Consider the following 21,876-nt stretch of genomic DNA (forward strand, 5'->3'; position numbering starts at 1 on the left):
AATATAACAGTATCTATTATAAATATAGGTGTTGGTCAGTATAAAATTGTCAGACTTAGAAATGACCCAGAAGTATATGGCATTGTCTCTAGACTCCCCTGGCATGGGAGCCATTTAAGAAACTCAGGAGGGTTACAAGCTGAAGAAAAAAAATTTAAATAATTTGAGATTTTTAACCCTGGGAATAGATTTCCAGGTAAAACTGGCTTGCCTACATAGCCATCCAGGTGAATCAAAATATCCTTTTTTATATTGCATTATTTTATTTCCTCTTCAGTGTGTTATCCTGTTTAACAATTCTTTGAACTTTGAGCATCTTTATTTAAAAGTGCCAGTGATTCTGGTGGTGTAAGTAGCTTAGTCATTCACATAATAGTATGACTTAGTTGAACCTGATTCTTTTCTCTTGAGAGTCTTGATCAGCAGCACTGAGAGAATTATAGTTTTTATAGGGTTATTATTTTTTGAATTGTGGTGAGAGAAGGTATTTTATTTTGGAACATGAAAAACTTTGGAGATACACAAGGTTGGGATAGAAGTTCTCTAGTATTGTTGAGGGCCGATTGGGACATTGGCTGCCTAGGAACCTGGAGAGAGGGCATACTAGAGATTAGGAAAAGAGTAAAGAAATAAATATGGAAAGATAGAAAAGAGGTTTTAGCTATTTCAAAATTTAGCCAAGAGTGTGCCCTTTGTGGCTTCTCTCCTGCTCTATGTAGCCTTTTCCCATCAAACTCCAAACTTGGCTTAGTGATGCTCAGGGCCATAGTTCATCTATATTATGAGTGAAAAAGTTTCTCAGTCTCTGAAAAACCTGAGATTAATACCATTGTTTCCAAGAGAGAAGATGTGTTCTACCTTTCAAGTAGTTTATAAGTAGATATTTGGAATATAACTGGTCTGAACTGCCTGTAACTCATAATTATAAAGCAGTATACCTTTCCTTTAGGACTGGCCTCTTCCAACTGTAGCAATTTGGTCTACTGTCAAAGGTCTGTTCCTTAGGTACTCTTCTCTGTGTTGCTGCTTCAGTGCCTGGGATCTTGTACAGATATTATTTTCTAATTGTGTTGTAGAGATGTAGTCGTAGGTATGCGCAGAAGAGCGTGTACAGTATTAAGACCATCAACTGTTGGATGAGGAAGAGCACCAGTTCTGGTTCCAGCATCCTCACTGGTGACTTGGGTGGACTCAGCAATTAATTTAACTTCTCTGAGACTGTTTCCTTTTTTTGAAAATTGAAATAATAGCTGCTTCATTCTTCTCACAGTTTGAGAATATTAAGTGAAATAATAGTTATCAAAAAGTTGGAAAAATATAAAGCACAATGTAAATAATCACTTCAGATAGTAATATAACATGGAAAAGATCTTTGCAAACTTCAGTGTTGGAGTTTTTTGTTTATTCTGAGTGATATACATACTATATGTGTGAAAGATTTTGTTATACTTTTTTTCTTAATGGAAAGTGAGAAACGTATATCTTCTTGAGCAGCCAAATAAGAATTTAAGGTTGATATTATGTTTCTTTAGATAAACTAACTTTGAAGATTCCTTGGAAGAACCTTTATGGAGAAGCAGTTGTTGCGACCCTAGAGGGATTATACCTGCTTGTTGTCCCTGGAGCAAGTATGTCACTTTAGGTTATAACCATTCAGTAACATTGCAATGAAATTAAATTGTTGCCTGGGTTAAGTCTTTTAATATGTTTAGTAAAATAGAAGATAATTTAAATAAACTAATCATATACATATATGCACTTAAAGTGTACATTTTACATATACACACATATGTATTACCACATTTGTATATAAAATAGTTTTATTTTATTGTTGGAAAGAATGATTTCAACCATTAAGTTTATTCTGTTCTCTGTGAATAATTATTTTGCAACTAAGGCTTTCTATTAAGTTGAGATGCATTAGACATTTACTTTTGGAGAATGAAATGAAATAAGTTTTAAAAAATGTACTGATGTTTTAATCTACAGATTTCAGGATTGGAAAATTTTTTCACATTTTGTTGCTTCTAATTTTGAATGAATGTTCTCTCAAAAATGTGTGTAAATAGGGACTTTTTTCTTTATAAATTATAGTATTTTAATTTTTAATTAATGTTTTAAGGCAGTGATCTTTCAGTATTATCTTTTGTTATTAATGTTTTCTCAGTTATAAGAACAATATAGTGTTAAGAAAAGTTTGGATATCTTAGGAGAAATTACTTTTTTTCTCAACCACAAAACAAACACAATTTTTATATTTTTTTCAAGCTTGCTGCCTAGGCTGACAGCTGTTGCCAATCTTTTTTTTTTTTTTCTCTTCTCCTTCTTCTCCTCAAAGCCCCCCAGTACACAGTTGTGTATTCTAGTTGTGAGTGCCTCTGTCTGTGCTATGTGAGACGCTGCCTCAGCATGGCCTGATGAGCAGTGCCACCTCTGCACGCAGGATCGGAACCGGCGAAACCCTGGGCCGCTGAAGTGGAGCATGCGAACTTAACCACTTGGCTGTGGGGCCGGGCCCCACCATTTTTATTTTTATATTTTGCTTTCCAGTCTTTACTATATACATCCTTGATTTGATGTAGTATTTATCATACTATATTTACAACATGGATTTGGCTTTTTCACTTAATATATATGTTTTTAATATGTTTCACAGTTTTCATGGTGATAGTGACAATTTCGAAAGGCTGTATGATATTTCGTTGTGGACTGCCTACTGTTTTTTACTGTTACAGTGAACGTTATAACACCTTCTTATAGATATCATTTTTATTCTTTTGTGTTATTTCCTTAGGATACATTATCGGAAATGAAATTACTAATAAAAAGGATATATATATCTGATAATTGTTGATACATATTCTTGAATTACTTTCTGAAAGTCTTTTTATCAATCTACATTAATACCATCTGGTATTAGCTATTACATGTTTTCTGTAATTTCTCACAATTTTTGCACTCAGATATAATAACTAAAAAATTTCTAATGTACTTTCTGCCTTCCCTCTGTTCCTTCCTTTTACCTATCCACTCACTCTTTTTCCCTCTTACCCTTTTTCCTATCTTCCTCTCTTCCTTTAATTCATTTCCTTCCCTCCTTTACTTTTTGATATAAGCTTTGTAAATAAATAGGAATCATTTATGTTTAAGCTTTTTGTAAAACTAATCTAAAGAATGCAACCCTTCTTTGCCTTACAAAAAAAGACATATTACACACACATACACAATCGTAATGAGGCTGAAGTTTTCCTAATGTTTATTTATTAATTGCCTTTCTTTATGTGTGAATTAACTATGTATTTTTAGGTATTAAATATGATGCTGAAAAAGAAGAAAAATCCTTGCAAGATATTAAACAGAAAGAGCTATCCCGAATTGAAGAAGCCCTTCAAAAAGCAGCAGAGAAAGGTATAGTAAGCTTATGTTTTAGATAAACTTAGATATACCTATATTTTAGATATGTTTAATACACTGTAAAGAGGATACTTTCATAAGCTGTCATAGCTGTAGTTGCAAAGAAAGAATCTATTAAAGTCATGTCTCAAAATATTGATTATAAATATTTTAATGACTAGCATTTAGGAATCATTGCCTTTTTCTGTGATTGTTTTATCTCACTGCCAGTTTAATTTTCCCACTTTTCTTATACAGAAATACTTTATGGAGACTTCCCGAATTCTCTGTGTTCTTGCAGACCTGTTTGTTTTTGCCACTGGTTAACAGTTTCTTTGCCTGCATTTTTACTTGTGTTCTTGGAAGATAATAAAGTTCAGTATATTAATATAGTGAGATAATGTTTAGACGAAATGGTGCTGTAATTCTATTCCCAGATGTATTTCTTGATGTTGTATAGGAGATTTTTGAAAACATGATTCTTCAGATTTCAACATTTTAAAATCTTGCCTTGTTTTAATATTTTGTTTTTATCTAAAAATAGATCTGGTGACTATTTTGACTTGGTTTATGGAGCAAGAATAGGATAAGATAAAAAAAGAGTAATCTATAGAGTGATGAGCTGGAAGACTTTTCCAAACCTGCAGTTTGTTTTTCTCTTTCAAGTCAAATCACATCCTGATTGCTGACTGGGTTATAGGGTTACTGGCATTTTATATCATTTTCGTGTCATATTTTGCATCATATCGTGCCATATGGTGGCATATTTATATATTTCTGTTATGAAAGAAGATGATACCAGAAATGCTAAGGCATTTCTCTTTGGTCTATCTAAAAAGATGTGGCAAATAGTGAGTGAGAAATGATGGAACTTATATTTAGATATAATATTTCTTTTCCTGGCCTAAGCTACTGACATTTAATTGAATCAATAAGAAGTCTCCCTTAAAAATAGTTTGCCCATTAAAATTGTTTATCAATGATTTTAATTTTTTTTGCCCCAAGTGTTTTCTCTTTTACAGAATTACTGATTCTTTTACAAAAAATTACTAAAATACTTAAAATACAAAAGATATCTTAATGGAAGAAATAAAAAAAGCCTAAACATTTTTTCCCTTTGTTTTTTATACTTAAGCACATTTTGTCTTTCTGCTGAAGATTAAGAATCTATATTTTTATGAAAAGTTTTCTTTTTTTCTATTTTATGTGCCAAATAAAGCAAGGTGATAATCGTTTTGTTTTTATGACAATCCAGTGTGATGATTTGTTTTTATTCACTTTTGGTTAATTAGTATTATGGAACTAGTACTATAAAAATGAAAAGAAAGACTTAGAGAACACTAGAATTTCATTTCTTTCTTGAAACAGTTCAGATTAAATATATTTTCTTAACACCCACATAGAATTATATATATTCATCAGTAAGTATATTGACATATACTTAGATATGTTGATATAACATGTAAATATACATTTATAATCTATAATATATAATTGTTATATTTTCCCTTTTAAGGAACAAACCCCAACTCCTCCTTTTTTTTCTTTTGGATAGAAATAACTGGGATTGCTTAAAAAATATTTTAGTGTTTCTAGTGAACTGTGAGAAGAAGCCACTCCTGTTTTAGTCATTGACAACTTAATTGGCAAAACAATAACCTGCTATACATTTTGTATTGCGTACCTAGGAAATTTTGTCTTCTGAGTTTTCGGTGCTTATGAAAATTCTGTCTTTGGGTCTGGCAGAGAGGCTATTAAGGATGATTTGATGTATCTATAGGAGATGAACTTCTGTAGTATTAAGTTTGTGTAAATAGGACTGTTAGGTTTATATAATAATAATTATATTGTGGTTTCTTGGTTGATAAAATTTAGGTTTTGTTGGGATAGAACTAAAATTCAGAAAGTGAAACTCACTTTTAACATTGTTAGATTTGTCAGAAAAAAGTTCTGAGTATAAAAGAGAATAAATTCAGGAATTGGGAAATGTGTTGATAGAGATTGTTTTTCCTTAATTGTCAAGAAATATATTTAATTATCTTAACTGCATATAAATTTTTTTCTAGTTTCCGTGACTATGAATCCCATCTTCATATATTATTTTTTATGTGAATGATAGAAGACAATCCAGACCTTTAGATACTTTGCATTTCACCGTATTAATTAATAGTTGTCACTAATTACTATACTTTGTTTTTCAGACATTATTTTTTCACTTATTTATTTTTTCTTTTTTTTAAGTTCATAATAGTTTACATCAATGTGAGATTACAGTTGTACGTTATTTCTTGACCGTCACTACATAAGTGCTCCCCTTCACCCTCTGTGTCCACCCCCTACCCCCGTTGCCCTGTAACCACTGCACTGTTTTCTTTGTCCATGTATTTGTTTATATTACATATATGAGTGAAATCCTCTGGTGTTTGTCTTTCTCAGACTGGCTTATTTCGCTTAGCATAATTCCCTCCAGGTTCTTCCATGTTATTGCAAATGGGATGAATAGTCTTTTTTTCTGGCTGAGTAGTATTCCATCGTATATATATATACCACATCTTCTTTATCCAATCATCAATTGATAGGCACTTGGATTATTTCCATGTCTTAGCTATTATGTATAGTGCTGCAACGAACATAGGGGTGCATAGGCTACTTTGTATTGTTGATTTCAAATTGTTTGGGTAGGTACCCAGTAGTGGGATAGCTGGGTCATATGGCAGTTCTATTTTTAGATTTTTGAGGAATCTCAATACTGTTTTCCATTCTGGCTGCACCAGTTTGCATTCCCACCAGCAGCGTATGAGGATTCCCTTTTCTCCACACCCTCTACAACATTTGTTATTTTTAGTCTTAGTGATTATAGCCATTTTAACAGGCATAAGGTGGTATCTTAGTGTAGTTTTGATTTGCATTTCCCTGATGATTAGTGATGTTGAACATCTTTTCATGTGTTTATTGGCCATCTGTATATCTTCTTTGGAAAACTGTCTGTTCATATCCTCTGCCCATTTTTTGATCAAGTTGTTTGTGTTTTTATTGTTCAGTTGTGTGAGTTCCTTATATATTATGGAGATTAACCCCTTGTCAGATACATGATTTGCAAATATTTTCTCCTAATTGGTGAGATGTCTCTTTGTTTTGATTCTAGTTTCTTTTGCCTTGCAGAAGCTCTTTAGTCTGATGAACTCCCACTTATTTTTTCTTTTCTTTCCCTTGTCTGAGAAGACATGGTACTTGAAAAGATCCTTTTAAGTTCGATATCAAAGAGTGTACTACCTATATTATATTCCAGGAGTTTTACGGTTTCAGGACTTATCTTCAAGTCTTTGATCCATTTTGAGTTTATTTTTGTATATGACATTAGATAGTGGTCTACCTTCATTCTTTTGCAAGTGGTTGTCCAGTTTTCCCAACACTATTTACTGAAGAGACTGTCTTTTCTCCATTGTACATTCTTGGCACCTTTGTCAAAGATTAGCTGCCCTTAGATGTGTGGTTTTGTTTCTGGGCTTTCAGTTCTGTTCCATTGATCTGTGTGCCTGTTTTTGTGCTGGTACTATGCTGTTTTTATCATTATGGCTTTGTAGTACATTTTGAAGTCAGGGATTGTGATGCCTCCAGCTTTGTTCTTTTTTCTCAGTATTGCTTTAGCAATTTGGGGTCTTTGGTTGCCCCAAATGAATTTTAGAATTCTTTGCTCTATTTCTGTGAAGAATGTCATTGGGATTCTGATTGGGATTGCATTGAATCTGTAGATTGCTTTGGGTAGTATGGACATTTTAACTATATTTATTCTTCCAATCCATGAGCAAGGAATCTCTTTCCATCTCTTTAGGTCGTTATCAATTTCTTTCAGTAATGTCTTATAGTTTTCATTATATAAGTCCTTCACCTCCTTGGTTAAAATTATTCCCAGGTGCTTTATTCTTTTAGTTGTGATTGCAAATAGAATTGTATTCTTGAGTTCTCTTTCTGTAAGTTCGTTATTAGAGTATAGAAAAGCAACTGAGTTTTGTAAGTTGATTCTGTACCCTGCAAGTTTATTGTAGTTGTTAATTATTTCTATTAGTTTTCTGATGGATTTTTTTGGGTTTTCTGTATATAAGATCATGTCGTCTGCAAACAGCAAGAGTTTCACTTCTGCACTTCCTGTTTGGATTCCTTTTATTCCTTTCTCTTGCCTAATTGTTCTGGCTGAAATCTCCAGTACTATGTTGAATAAGCGTGGTTATCCTTTTCCTGTTCCTGTCCTCAGGGGGACAGCGTTCAGTTTTTGCCCATTGAGTATGATGTTGGCTGTGGGTTTTATTATGTTGAGGTAATTTCCTTCTATCCCCTTTTTGTTAAGAGTTTTTATCATAAATGGCTGTTGGATCTTGTTAAATGCTTTCTCTGCATCTATTGAGATGATCATGTGTTTTTATTCCTCAATTTGTTGATGTGGTGTATCATGTTGATTGATTTGTGGATGTTGAACCATCCCTGGGTCCCTGGTATGAATCCCACTTGATCATGATGTATGATCCTTTTGATGTATTGCTGAATTTGGGTTGCCAAAATTTTGTTGAGGATTTTTGCATCTATGTTCATTAGCGATATTGGCCTGTAGTTTTCCTTTTTTGTGCTGTCCTTGTCAGGCTGTGGTATCAGAGTGATGTTGGCTTTATAGAATGTGTTAGGAAGTGTTCCATCTTCCCTAATTTTTTGGAATAGCTTGAGAAGGATAGATATTAAATCCTCTCTGAAAGTTTGGCAAAATTCCCCAGGAAAGCTGTCTGGTCCTGGGGTTTTATTCTTTGGGATGCTTTTGATTACTCTTTCAATCTCTTTCCTTGTGATTCATCTATTCAGATTGTCTGTTTCTTCTTGACTCATCTTTGGGAGGTTGTAAGAGTCTAAGAATTTATCCATTTCCTCTAGATTATCCATTTTGTTGGCATATAGTTTTTCATAGTATTCTCTTATAATCTGTTGTATTTCTGTGGAGTCTTGTTATTTCTCCTCTTTCATTTCTGATTTTATTTATCTGACCTTTCTCTCTTTTTACTTTCTAAGTCGAGCTAGGGATTTGTCAACTTTATTTATCTTCTCAAACAACCAGCTCTTTGTTTCATTGATCCTTTCTACTGCCTTTTTTGTTGCAATAGCATTTATTTCTGCTCTGATTTCTATTATTTCTCTCCTTCTGGTGACTTTGGCCTTTGTTTGTTCTTCTTTTTCTAATTCAGTTAGGTGTAATTTGAGATTGCTTATTTGGCAATTTTCTTGTTTGTTAAGGTGTGCCTGTATTGCGATGAATTTCTCTCTTAATACGGCTTTTGCCGCATCCCATGTGAGTTGGTATGGTATGTTATCATTTTCATTTGTCTCCAGATATTTTTTGATTTCTTCTTTAATTTATTCAATGATCCATTGCTTGTTCAATAGCATAATGTTTAGTCTCCACATCTTTCTCCCTTTCTCAGCTTTTATTTTGTAATTAATTTCTATGCTATAAAGCTAGAAATGTTCCATGTGCACTTGAGAAGAATGTGTATTCTGTTGTTTTGGGATGGAGTGTTCTATGTATGTCTGTTAAGTCCAACTGGTTTAGCTTTTCATTTAATTCCACTGTTTCCTTGTTGATTTTCTGTCTGGATAATCTATCTATTGATGTGAGTGGGGTGTTGAGGTCCCCTGCTATTATTGTGTTATTATTAATATCTTCTTTTAGGTTTGTTAATAGTTGCTTTATGAACTTTGGTGCTCCTGTGTTGGGTGCATAGATGTTTATAAGCATTATTTCTTCTTGATGGAGTGTCCCTTTGATCATTGTGTACTGCCCCTCTTTATCTTTCTTTACCTGTCTTATCTTGAAGTCTACTTTGTCTGATATAAGTATTGCAAAACCTGCTTTCTTTTGTTTGCCATTAGCTTGGAGTATTGTCTTCCACCCCTTCACTCTGAGCCTGTGTTTGTCATTGGAGCTGAGATGTGTTTCCTGGAGGCAGAAAATTGTTGGGTCCTGTTCTTTAATCCATCTTGCCACTTTGTCTTTTTATTGGAGAATTCAATCCATTTATGTTTAGGGTGATTATTGATGTATGAGGGCTTAATGCTGTCATTTTATCACTCATTTTCCACTTTTCCTGCATTTCCTTTGTTTCTTGTCCTGTGTGTTTTGGTCTACCCATTGAATTATGTAGTTTTTAATGATGTTTTTCTTTGTTTTTTCCTTATTTATTTTTTGTGTCTCTGTTCTGCTTTTTTGTTTAGTGGTTACCCTGAGGTTTGTATTCAGACTCTTGTTATAAGATAGTCCATTTTCTGATAGCCTCTTATTTCCTTAGTCTAAACCAGTTCAGTCCCTTTCCTCCTCCCCTCCTAAGTTGTTTTTCTCATATCTTGTTCCAACTTGTGTTGGGAGTTTGTGGTTAATGTGACAAGGTTGTCTTTGTTTTTGCTGTTTTCCTTCCCTTTAGCCCAATACTGTAGTTGAATATTTACTATCCTGTTCTGATTCTATTTATCTCCTTACTCTGTGTTTTGTGACTCCTTTCTCCCTTTTTTCCTTTTTTCAGGTATGAGGTCCTTGAGGTTTTCGTGTGTGTGGGGGGGGGGGGGCATCTCGTGGCTATGGAGTCCCTTAGCTTTTCTTTGTCTGGGAAAGATTTAATTTCTCCCCCATATCTGAAGGATGTTTTTGCTGGATAGAGTATTCTTGGCTGAAGATTCTTGTTTTTTAAAGATTTGAATATGTCGTTCCATTCTCTCCTAGCTTGTAAGGTTTCTTGCAGAGAAATCTGCTGAAAGCCTGATAGGGGTTCCTGTGTAGGTTATTTTCTTCTGCCTTGCTGCCCTTAGTATTCTTTCTTTGCCATTCGTTTTTGCCAGTTTTATTACTATATGCCTTGCAGTAGGTCTTTTTACATTGATAAGTCTAGGAGATCTGGAAGCTTCTTCCACACGTATTTCTCTCTCTTTCCCTAGATTTGGGAAGTTCTCTGCTATTATTTCTTTGAACATGGTTTTTGCTCCATTCTTCTCTTCATCTTCTTGAATACCTGTAATTCTTATGTTGCATTTCCTCATTGAGTCAGATATTTCTCGGAGACTTTCTTCATTTCTTTTTAGTCTTAGTTCTCTCTCCTCCTCAGTCTGGAGCATTTCAACATATCTATCTTCAATTATGCTGATACCCTTCTCTATATGTCCACTTGAGTGTTCAGGGAATCCATATTTTGTTTTATCTCTTCCATTCTGTCTTTCATGTCTAATATTCCTGATTGATTCTTCTTTATAGTTTTAGCCTCTTTTGTGAAGTAGCTCCTGAACTCGTTGAATTGTTTCTCTATATTCTCTTTTACCTTGTTGAGTTTTTTGATGATAGCTATTTTGAGTTCATTGTCATTTAGCTTACATATTTCTCTGTCCTCAGAACTGAGTTCTGGGTGCTTGTCATTTTCTCTTTGGTCTGGAGATTTGATGTAGTGTCTGATGTTGGAGGATCGGGTCTTTCTCATTCTGATATTATTCGGTTGCAGTTACCACCTATCGCCACTGGGTGGGGTGGGGGTCAAGAGCCACATATTCTGAGCCCTTTGCTTTCAGCTGATATCCCAGGCAGTGGTATGGCACAGGGTGGGTGGGAGAAGGGGTGCTTTCTCCTGTGTGCACTCCAAGCTTTCTCAATCAGCTCTCATTTTCTGGTCTCCTGGGGTGTTGGCTTGATGCGGTCACCCCTCACGAAAGCTTTTGCCCCATTAGAGGGCTTCTCTCTAGGCTGCAACGGCCCTCGGGAGTCCTTGGTGATCCTGTGAACCAGCGTCCCCTCCCTGGCTCCTTCTCTCACAGATCCTCCTGCAGTCTCAATGGTAGTTTTTAGGAGAGGGAGTGAAAATCTCTCTTACCCCATTCTAGCTCTTCTGAGGGGGGCTCCAGCCTCTTTGCCCTCCATCGTGTGGCTATGTGTCTCTCCGAGGTTTTTTTTTTTTTACTATGTTAGGGTGTCCTCTGTTGGAGTATGGATGTCCCTTTTTGTTGTATGTTGGAGGGGAGAGAGTCTTGGGCAAGTTCACTCCACCATGATGCTGACTTCCTCTCTGTTTCTTGATTTAAAAAGCACAAAAGCGCCAATAGGCACATGATAAGATGCTCATCATCGCTGATCATCAGGGAAATGCAAATCAAAACTACACTAAGATATCACCTTACACCTGTTAGAATGACAAAAATATCTAAAACTAATAGCAACAAATGTTGGAGAGGTTGCAGAGAAAAAGGAACCCTCATACACTGCTGGTGGGAATGCAAACTGGTGCAGCCACTATGGAAAACAGTATGGAGATTCCTCAGAAAACTAAAAATAGAACTACCATACGATCCAGCCATCCCACTACTGGGTATTTATCCAAAGAGCCTGAAGTCAGCAATCCCAAAAGTCCTGTGCACCCCAATGTTTATTGCAGCACTGTTTACAATAGCCAAGACGTGGAAGCAACCTAAGTGCCCATCAACAGACGAATGGATAAAGAAGATGTGGTACATATATACAATGAAATACTACTCAGCTGCAAAACAGAACAAAATCATTCCATTTACAATAACATGGATGGACCTTGAGGGAATTATGTTAAGTGAAATAAGCCAGCGAGAGAAGGATAATCTGTGTATGACTCCACTCATATGAGGAATTTAAAACTATGGACCAAGAACAGTTTAGTGGATACCAGGGGAAAGGTGGGGTGGGGGGTGGGCACAAAGGGTGAAGTGGTGCACCTACAACATGACTGACAAACATTAATGTACAATTGAAATTTCACAAGATTGTAACCTATCAATAACTCAATAAAAAAAAAAAAGCACAAAAGCACCATCACACGTCTAGAGACTCAGAGAGATAAGATGAAGAAGTGATTCAACTCTAAGCAGCAGATGACAAAAATGAAGAAGTCTTTATGCTGATCTGCTTTAAAAAAACATGTTACCTAATTTGTTTTATTTGGTAAAATAGAGTGCTGCCTACTGTCATGTGGGGGAAAAAAGAAAATTGACATATAACTATGAGTTTATTGCTAGAGTTTGCTTAACTGTAAAAATAAACTCCTTGATGTTTTTCTCCTTTCGTTTTATTGTAGTGAGTTTATTTTCCTGAAAAGGCTATTATAGAGTAAAGAGAAAGATTGAATTCCCAGTGAGGTCAAAAGATTTCAGAATACTGTAGATTCTGTATTTAAAATGTTAATTTTATCAAGTAGTATATACACACACTTTAAAAATCCAATAGTTTTGCCAGAAAGACTTATCATGAAAAATGTCAGTCCCCTGTTCCACCCTTCTGTATGCTTTAGACCCACTCCTTGGAGAGAACCATTGTTTTAGAAATACTAACATTCTGCTATTATCTAAGTTAATAATGTAAGGCATTATGTAGGATTTCCTGTTATGGTAATCAAGGAGTTTATCTCTCTTACCATCTGCTTTCCCTCTAAATTCACCTCCCTATCTTCTCATTATATGGTTAGATCATAATTTTTGGCCAATTACTAGTTAAAATTTACATTTCTATGACAGTATAATTATTGTTCACTGCATAGGTCAAGTGATGCATTATGATTGTATTTAATTTCTTATCTAATCTTTTGTTTTTCTTGAATTTGTAAATGCTTCTTTTTTATTTGCTTAGTCTTTTATGTAAACTTACTTTTAATTCTTTTCATGTGCTGCATGAAATGTTACGACTGTCAATGTTATTTTCCAATTGCCCAAACCCAGCTATTAGTCCCCTCCCCGTCCCCCATTTTCTTCTGGAGATCTCCTTGTGAACTGCTTATGTTTTTAGTCTTGCTACACAGTTGTCATCCTGGGACTGGTCTTCATCACTCTTCTGTGTTTAATTCACTGTTTTCTGGGTCCCTTACCTTTTGATCTTTGTTAGTTTGTTTTGCCAGAGCGTATCAAATAGCCTTTCAGAAAGGGTGCACTCCTTATAATTGTTAAAATCCTTTCAAGTCTGAAAGTCATTGTGTTTTACTTCTACACATGTTTGATTTGGCTAGGGATGGAATGCTAGGTTTTAAATTAGAATTTTGAAGGCAATATCTTCTACCTTCCAGGTACTTTTGAGAAGTCTGATGCCAATCTGCTTGACACGTTGTAAACACAAAAATTAGAAAATACCTGGACCCTACTGTCAAAGACTTACATTTTAGTTGGGAAAATAAGATGTATGCATAATAATAAACAGGAAAAAGTGTTGAGTTCCATCAAGGAGGTATAGATAGAGTGTTAAGGGGGTTCAGAATGGACATATCTTGTTCAGCCAAAGAGATCAGAGTAGACACTGTGAAGATATATATTTCAGCTGAGTCTAGAAGGATGAGTATGCAGAAAGGAGAGAGGACATTCTAGGTAGAGGGGACAGTGAAGGTGGAAAGGTATAGAGCATGTATGGGGAATGGCTAAGGATTTGGGAGTTTGATAGAGTGTAGTTCGATGTAAGTTGGAAAGCTAAGTTTAGGCCAGTTTTAAGAGATTTGAGTGCCATGATGATGCTAACGACAGTGATAGCAGCTAACATTTATTGAGTATTGAGCATATACTATTTTCCAGTCACTCTTCAAAATGCTTTATATGAATTGACTCATTTAATAGTTATAACTGTTGATGTAAGTGCTGATATAAGTATATGATATAGGGCTATTATTGTTCCAATTTTACAGTTGAGAAAGCTGAAAGTTAAATAACTTGTTCTAGATCACGCCGCTAGAAAGTAATAGAGCTAGAATTTGAACCCAGTTTAGCTCTAGAGCCTATATTTTTAACTCTGTATTGTAATGGGCTTTAATCTGTAGCCAATGGGAGAGTCAGTAAGTTTCTTTTTTCTTTCTTTAAAATCCAGGGAGTGACATGATCAGAGCTGTTTTAGGAAGGTAAAACTTGCTCTGGTGTCTACACTGTATTTGGGGAGGGAAATGAAAGATGGTGCTATCTAGCTATTGTTAACACAAATGGTTAGAAAGGATTCCGGCAGTGTATCTAAAGAGAACAGATCAGACTAAAGTAAGATGAGAGCATTTCAGCTGACTTTAAAATGGGCAAAATGGTAGGCAAAAAGGGAGCCAAAACAGCAGACTTTTTCTCTGTTTGAAAATTTAAGTAATTCAGTGAGACATTAGCCGTAATTGATATTTGTCTGCCTTGCTTAATTTGAAATTATTAATAGCTATAATTTTAATTATTAAGAAATTTTGTTTTAATATTATGAAAATAAAGCTTATATGTGGAAATGATGAAAATGGTGTCACTGTGGATATTTCCTTAGCAATAAATCATTTTGTGTCACCAAATTTTACCTGTTCTATGATTTCTAATTCTTTGAATTAAGTTTAGACATATTTTATCTGTGAAATTAAGGGTGCTTAATGCTTTGCGTTTTGGTTATTGCTGCCATGCGGATGCAGGCGCACATTCAGGGGAATTCATATATGGCTTGGAAAACTTTGTTTACAAGGACGTCAAGCCTGGTGGGTATGCATGGTTAATTAAATTCAGCTACATAAAAAATCATATTCTTACCTGTGCTTGTGCTTGTCCATTATGACATGCCATCCTTTTAGAAAATATGGAAATGTAATTCATGTTTTTCCTCTTTACCATCATTTCCTTTTCCCTACCTTCTGCAGCCATTTATTCATTTACTAAACATTTAGTGTCTTGCTGTGGCGAGTGCTGCACTGAATGAATGTTCATGGGATAAAGCAATCACAATCCACTGCCCCTGTGAAGCTGACAATTTGATCTGATAACTTTCAAATCCAGACCGCCTTTTACTTCTGTAGTATATGTAGTAGTTTCTCAGTTAGGCAGTTCCTCTCCTATTGCAGTGGTTTTCAGACTTGTAAAAAGCAACAAAATGGAAACTTTTTTTGGGTCAGACTTCATTTGGAACCTTGGTAAGAGGTGCTGCTCTGACTTTCTTCTCATACCTCTCTGATTTGCTCCCCTTTGTCGTAGCTCCAGAGGCACCTCTAGATAGATGACTGTCCCGTGCACTTTGAAATTTGAAACTTCACAAAAGGCAGATTTGAAGGCTGACTGCATTTAGGATTTACAATAGGATTCTTTGATAGCCTAGGAAATTTATCAAGTACGTTAAAATAATGACTTCTAATATATTAAATAATATTTTGATTTAACTTTTCAGGAGCTTATTATATTAACTTAGTCACACTTAAAATTTGTTTTGATTAAATGACAAGTGGGGTCTGTATCTGGAAATGTAAGCAGCAAGCATTGTGATAGAATTACTTCTGTAGCTAGAAACTTCTTTAGTGTTTAGGTTCATTAGGACAAATGGGGGAATTTGCATGGCAAATTTCACAGCATTGAAAGGAATTACCCTGAAAGGAGTTTCTCTTTTAACAAATCTGCACCTTCAGTAAGTGTGGCTGACTGTGTTAATATGACTTAAAGTTCCTTTGTTTAATATGAGAGAGAGCATGAGATGCTCATGCTCACTGTCCAATTTTGTAGGTTATACTGAATCAGCTTGCTGTGTCTGCCAGGGATAATGTTTTCTGACCATACTAGGAGTAACCTGTCTCCAGGATGAAAGTGAATTTCAGTGGCCCATTCAAATATATAACAAAATCATTGGGCAGCATTGTTAAAAAAACCAGACAGACAGAAGTCACTATAAAGGAAAGCCTAATTGATTCAGTTTACTTTTTTCCGAAAAAGATACATTAGCCTAGATACAAAACAAGGCCTAGAATATGGATGATTCTGAAATGAGAATAGTTCATTTTGTCTATGATATCTTCATTCAATTGGGTAGGACTTTGTGTGTACTTTAGGATCCTTTTGTCTTTGCAGTTTCTGAGTGTGTATTCCTTCCTCATTTGGTGTCATTTTTTTAAATTAGTCTAGAGCAATGGTTCTCAAAAAGTCAAAATTCATAATCATACTGAAATATTGTTTGATTTTTCACTGTGTTGACATTGGTGCCAATGATGCAAAAGCAATGTTACATAAAATTGCTGGCCGCCTTAGTATGAATCAAGGCAGTGGTATCAAACTGTGTTAATAGCTATTGTACCATGCGCTCACAGTAAAAAAAAGCCACAAAGCACCAATTTTATTTAAGAATGTCCTTGATGAGATAGGAAAATTTTAATTTTAATAAACTTTCAGCTCTTCAGTATGTACCTTTAATATTTCATGTGACTTTTGAGGAAGCATGCATAAAGCACTTAGGCAGACTGAAGTAGGATAATTGTCTCAAGGAAAAGTACCTATGCAGTTGTTTGAGTTGTCAGCTGAACTAGTTACTTTTTTCATGAAAAGCCATTTTACTGGGGAAAATTACTGACAGACTCCTATTATTCAGATTTGAGTGTTTAGTAGACATTTCAGCAAAACAGCTTCAAGAATAAACAACTGACAATGTTTGTTGCTAATAGGAAGATTTGAACTTTTGAGCAAAAACTAGAATTTTCAAAAACTTGTGTTTACCACCTTGAGCTTGACAGCTTCCCAATACTTAGACTTTTCTGATGAGATTGGTGGTGATATTAACAAATGTGATTTTTGATATTGAATAATGAAATGACTCAACATTTAGAAGATCTGCATAATTCAATGAAGCAATATTTCCATATTACCAATCCATGATAAAAAATCAGGCATGTGTAAAAGGTGTATTTAAAGTACGAGGTTGAACAGTTGGTTTAATTTGGATGAGAAATTCATTGATAGAGTTTCAGATTCCAAGATGCAACTAACCTTTAAGAAACTACCACTTGTATGAGTTTGGTGAAAGGCCAAACTGAAAATTACGTAAAACGGCCATGAAGATGTTCCTCCCTTTTCCTATGACATACCTGTAGTTAGATCAGATTTTCTTCACATGCTTCAGTCTGAACCACATATCTCAACAGATCAAAGGCAGAAGTAGTTATGCCAATCTAGCTGTCTTCTGCTAAGCCAGATATTAAAGATATTTGTAGGAATGTAAAACCATGCTACTCTTCTCACTACAACTGCAGTTTGGAAAATAGTTATTTTTCATAATTCTATGTTATCTATGCTATAACATAATGTTTTTTTTAAATTGAGTTCACAAATAAATATTGAAAAAAGTTCTCAGTTTTGATTTTCAATAGGGTAAATAGCAATAGTTGTAACTCATACCAATAAAAAGCTCTTCAAGGATTTCAAAATTTAAGTGTGTTAAAGGAACCCTGAGACCAAAGTATTTGAGAACTCCTTTAGAGATGATTGAGTATCATAAATTTATTACTCACCAGATTAAATAGAAATTTTCCCTAAGAACTATGTAGCACTCAGATTAGATTTTGAAACTATTTGGAGAGGTTTAAACGTGCATCTAGCATTGGATCAAAGATGGAACAAGGTACTAGAACAAATGTGAAGCCGGAAAGATAATAGGAGGTCGGGTAAGAAGAGCGAGTTATGGTAGGCTCTAAACCCAGGCAGCTGAACCTCTGTCTCTGAAAGCTGTTCCCACCAAGTGGGATGGTTTTCAGGGCTACTCTGGCTTTCTTACTTGTTTCTTTTCAAATGGTATTTCTTTCAGAACTCAGTCTTTTTCTTGATGTTTAATTTATGAATGAAAAAGATTCAGGGACCATCACTGTGACAAGAAATACTGGTAATAGCAAAGTCTAGATTCTGTTATATATTTATTAAATATTTACTTCTTAAAACTCAAGGTTTGTAATCTTGTAATCTGGAATTTGGTTCTTAGTTTTTGTAGTGGCAGGAAAATTTGCTTTAAAATATCAAAGAAGAACAAATTTAAAATTTCAAGCTAAATTTCATGTATATTTTCTCAAATATACATAATGTTAACTGAGTTTATCTATTTTATTATAATGTTCAGCTGTGGGTTTTTTGATCACTTGAACAGACATGTTTCATGTGCTTTGTGCAAGATATTAGGATAATTCCTGTCCTAATGAAGACTCTTGCCTGGTGGTAAGAAGTTGTGCGAACATTTTGAATAAAGTGTAGTCACTGCTTAGTGGAAGTTTATATAAGGTGCAAGGATAGATGGCCCTGGAGCTGCTTGGAATAGTTGAAGAAGGCTTCACACAGGCAGTAGTGCTGGACCTGCCATTTGGAAGTCTCCTAGGAGTTTGCCTGGTGAAGAACTTCAGGGAAGTCAGCCCAAGTTTGGGGCATGACGCATGTAGAAGCCTTAGGTATTAGAAAGTTGTGGCTTGTTTTGGAAAGTATGAATAGTATTTCTGAAGTATCCAGTGCAAGGATGACTGGCAGGAGATAGAACAGGACAAGGAGATAGCGATCAGATCTTGAAAGGACCTTTGTGTCATGCAGACACTTTTTCATTTTATCTGGTAGGCTGCAGAGACCCTTTAAAAGAATTTTGAGCAGGGGATTAACAGGCTGTAAATAATATTTTAGAAGATATCTGTCTGGTAGTGGTATAGAAGGATGTTTAAGAGGAAGTAGAGTGGAGACTAGAGGCAGGGGAGACCATCCAGAGACTGCTTCAAGAGTGTAGACTGGAGTTGATGTATAGTAGGCAGTTGAATGGAAGGATTTATAAGCTGGGCAAGATAGGTGTTGGTTAATGCCATGAAGTGAGGCAGTGCCAAATAAAAGAGGATGAGATTTTAAAGGAATTATTAAACCAGTTTCAATGCACAGTTCAATGTACATTTTAAGCCTTTTTTTGGTATTCTTTATATCCTTAAGTCATTAAAGGATCCTGCTTGTGAGGTGTGTCATCCAGAGGAAGTCATCTGTCGGCAACTTACTCATTCATTTCATTTGTGTTCCTATGTCCCTACCACACATTTATCAAAACTTTTCTCTGAAAGTTTTATATTCTGTCATTATTACATTTCCAATATTTTGGTAAAATTGAAATTAAAATTAAACTTTGTACTGTGAGAAGTCATAAATATTATAAAGGGTGTTGTGGATATTTTACCCAATTTCTGTATAATTGTACCTGCCAAGTTATTTTCTAGATTAAAGAAGGTTATTCTAGACTAAAGAAGGTTTGTGAATTTCCATTTGAAACGAAATAAGTCAGTTTAGAATAAAGGTGAATTGTACCAAAATTTGCTGACAGGAAGAATTCTCTTGTTTTCTTTTCTGTCCTCTGGTCTGCTAACTTGCATTTTATCCTTTTCTCACTAAAATGCTTCCACTGAGAAGGACGTAAACGTAAAAAGCACAAAAAACATTTTAAGAAACCTTTTAAAGGTCTCGATCGCTCAAAAGGTAGGTAAAAGTAGTTTTTATGCCATGTGTTATTTATACACATTGCCACTTGATTTCTGTCTTTGAAGGTAAAATGAATGTTAGATTACAGTGTAACTTCAAAGTAAGTTTTAAGTTGGAAATGCCGATTAAAATAAAACAAGGATGCTAGGATAGGCTGTGATTTCCATTGAGTAGTGCTTTAGCAGTCCTTTGGTCATTGGTTATGTGGTATCTGAGAATTTCCACTCTTGAGCTTGTATTTTTCTATTTTTTATAGATAAACCAAAAGAAGCCAAAAAGGATACATTTTTGGAAAAATTGGCAACTCAAGTAATTAAAAATATACAAGTAAAAATCACAGACATTCACATTAAATATGAAGATGATGTAAGTAATTTCAGTTTACTCTATAAATTAGTAATTAAGTGTGTATTTTATGATACTGATCCTTGATTTGTCTGTATATGGATTATCATTACCTGGTTTTAAATCCAAGATTGATTTTTTTTCTGATAAGTACACTACCATATCTCCTTTCCTCTGTCAGGCTTTTTTGTTCTGTGTGTAAATATATCGTAAAACCACCATAGACTCCTTTTCTAGAGCTAAAATAAGAGATTTCCAGACTGTCCTGTGTTATTTATTGTGAAATTTGTTTAATGCTGTAAGACTTATACTAGTATAACTTTAAGGCACTAATTTGTTTTATACCGACAAAAAGGTTAGTTCTAGGAGGTGAAGAAATAATCAATTTAGTGGTAGTCGGTAGAGAGGAAACTCAAACCTGGTCCCTTGACTGCTAGTCCCATTCTTTTTATGTTTCACCAAGTTGAACTGAACACCCACAACTACTCAAATCCATGTGCAACAATATATTTAGAAGCCCAACTTCGCCTATAACCAAAAATTTAACATTATTTCATTAACAATTGTTTTACTGTTGAGTTTTAAAGTGTTAACAAATATTTTGAACTTAATATGCTTTGCTTTATTTCAAAGTTTGAAACATATGTAAGAAACCTTGAATTTTTTTATTTACCTAAGAAATTAGAAATGTTATTCCGTTTCTTTCAAAATTGAGTTGCATTTTTTGTTTTTAATTTACTTCACATTTGGATTGAATTAAAGCATACAGACATACATAGAATTTATTTTCCTTTCCTGATTTGTTCCTTATGTAACTTAATATCCAGTAAGACATACTTGTAGTTTTTCAAAATGTGCCATTTCTATTTTATCTTTTGACTTTATCTTTTGCTTTTATATAGTCATTAGACTGAATTTTTTTCTTTTTTGTGATGAAGATTTGCTCTGAGATTTGCCAATCTTCCTTTTTTTTTTTGCTTGAGGAAGATTAGCCCTGAGTTAACATCTGTGCCAGTCTTCCTCTATTTGGTATGTGGGTCACCACCACAGCATGGCTTGATGAGTGGTGTAGGTCCACACCTGGGATCTGAACCCACGAACCCAGGCTGGTGAAGCAGAGCCTGCCGGACTCAACCACTGTGTCATGGGGCCAGCCCCTAAACTGAATTTTTTAAACAAATAAATGTTTAAAAAACTAACTCATCAATACCCTTGTTTATAAAAAACTTAGAAAAATAAAATGTACTCAACACATCATGGAAGTGAAAGAATTACTTTAAAACTAATGGCATATTGATAAATGAGAACCTCAGTTTGAACTTAAGCTAAGCTTTTTTACTGGGCAGGTAAAGTTAGAAAGGTACATTATTTCTCTCTAATAAAAGAATACAGAGCCAGCCCTGATGGCCTAGCTGTTAAGGTTCAGTGTGTTCCACTGTGATGACCCGGGTTCAGTTCCTGGGTTCCTGGGTACAGAACCACACCTCTCGTGTCAGTAGCCATGCTGTGACAGTGACTCACGTAGAAGGACTAAATGAACTTACTATACACAACTATGTACTGGGGCTTTGAGGAGGGAAAAGGAAGGGGAAAATGAAAAAAAGGAGGAAGATTGGCAACAGATTTTAGCTTAGGGCAAATCTTCCCCTGCTCCCTCCCACCCCCCAAAATTACTGAGATACACAGGAGTGGGATAAGTACATCATTTATGTTTAAATTGACGTCAGTGACAAAATAAGATCTAAAAGGAAAAGAATTAAAAAGTGTAAAGGGGTCTTGTATCATTTCTCTTTCAATGTGATTACCTGAATTATTCTATCTAGAAGAATAATGAAAAATATAGAATGTAGGAAGTGGGGGTAGGGAAGGTACAACAATTTA

At 34.8% G+C, this 21,876-nt stretch overlaps 1 protein-coding gene across 5 annotated transcripts in view; it reads left to right on the plus strand.

Moving 5' to 3' along the window:
- VPS13C (vacuolar protein sorting 13 homolog C) overlaps positions 1-21,876 on the plus strand; it is a 171,405-nt gene that overhangs the window by 16,477 nt on the left and 133,052 nt on the right. For 3 of the 5 annotated variants that reach the window (XM_070500542.1, XM_070500550.1, XM_070500557.1), the window contains exons 4-8: positions 1,533-1,628; positions 3,307-3,408; positions 14,832-14,894; positions 19,582-19,647; positions 19,907-20,016. In XM_070500542.1, the coding sequence (XP_070356643.1) occupies positions 1,533-1,628; positions 3,307-3,408; positions 14,832-14,894; positions 19,582-19,647; positions 19,907-20,016 (437 nt within the window). The remainder of the gene's footprint in view (positions 1-1,532; positions 1,629-3,306; positions 3,409-14,831; positions 14,895-19,581; positions 19,648-19,906; positions 20,017-21,876) is intronic. The other 2 variants (XM_014850978.3, XM_014850986.3) reach the window with 1 other exon arrangement.

This window comes from Equus asinus, chromosome 2 (assembly GCF_041296235.1).
Source record: "Equus asinus isolate D_3611 breed Donkey chromosome 2, EquAss-T2T_v2, whole genome shotgun sequence".
In the NCBI taxonomy this organism is placed as follows: domain Eukaryota; kingdom Metazoa; phylum Chordata; class Mammalia; order Perissodactyla; family Equidae; genus Equus; species Equus asinus.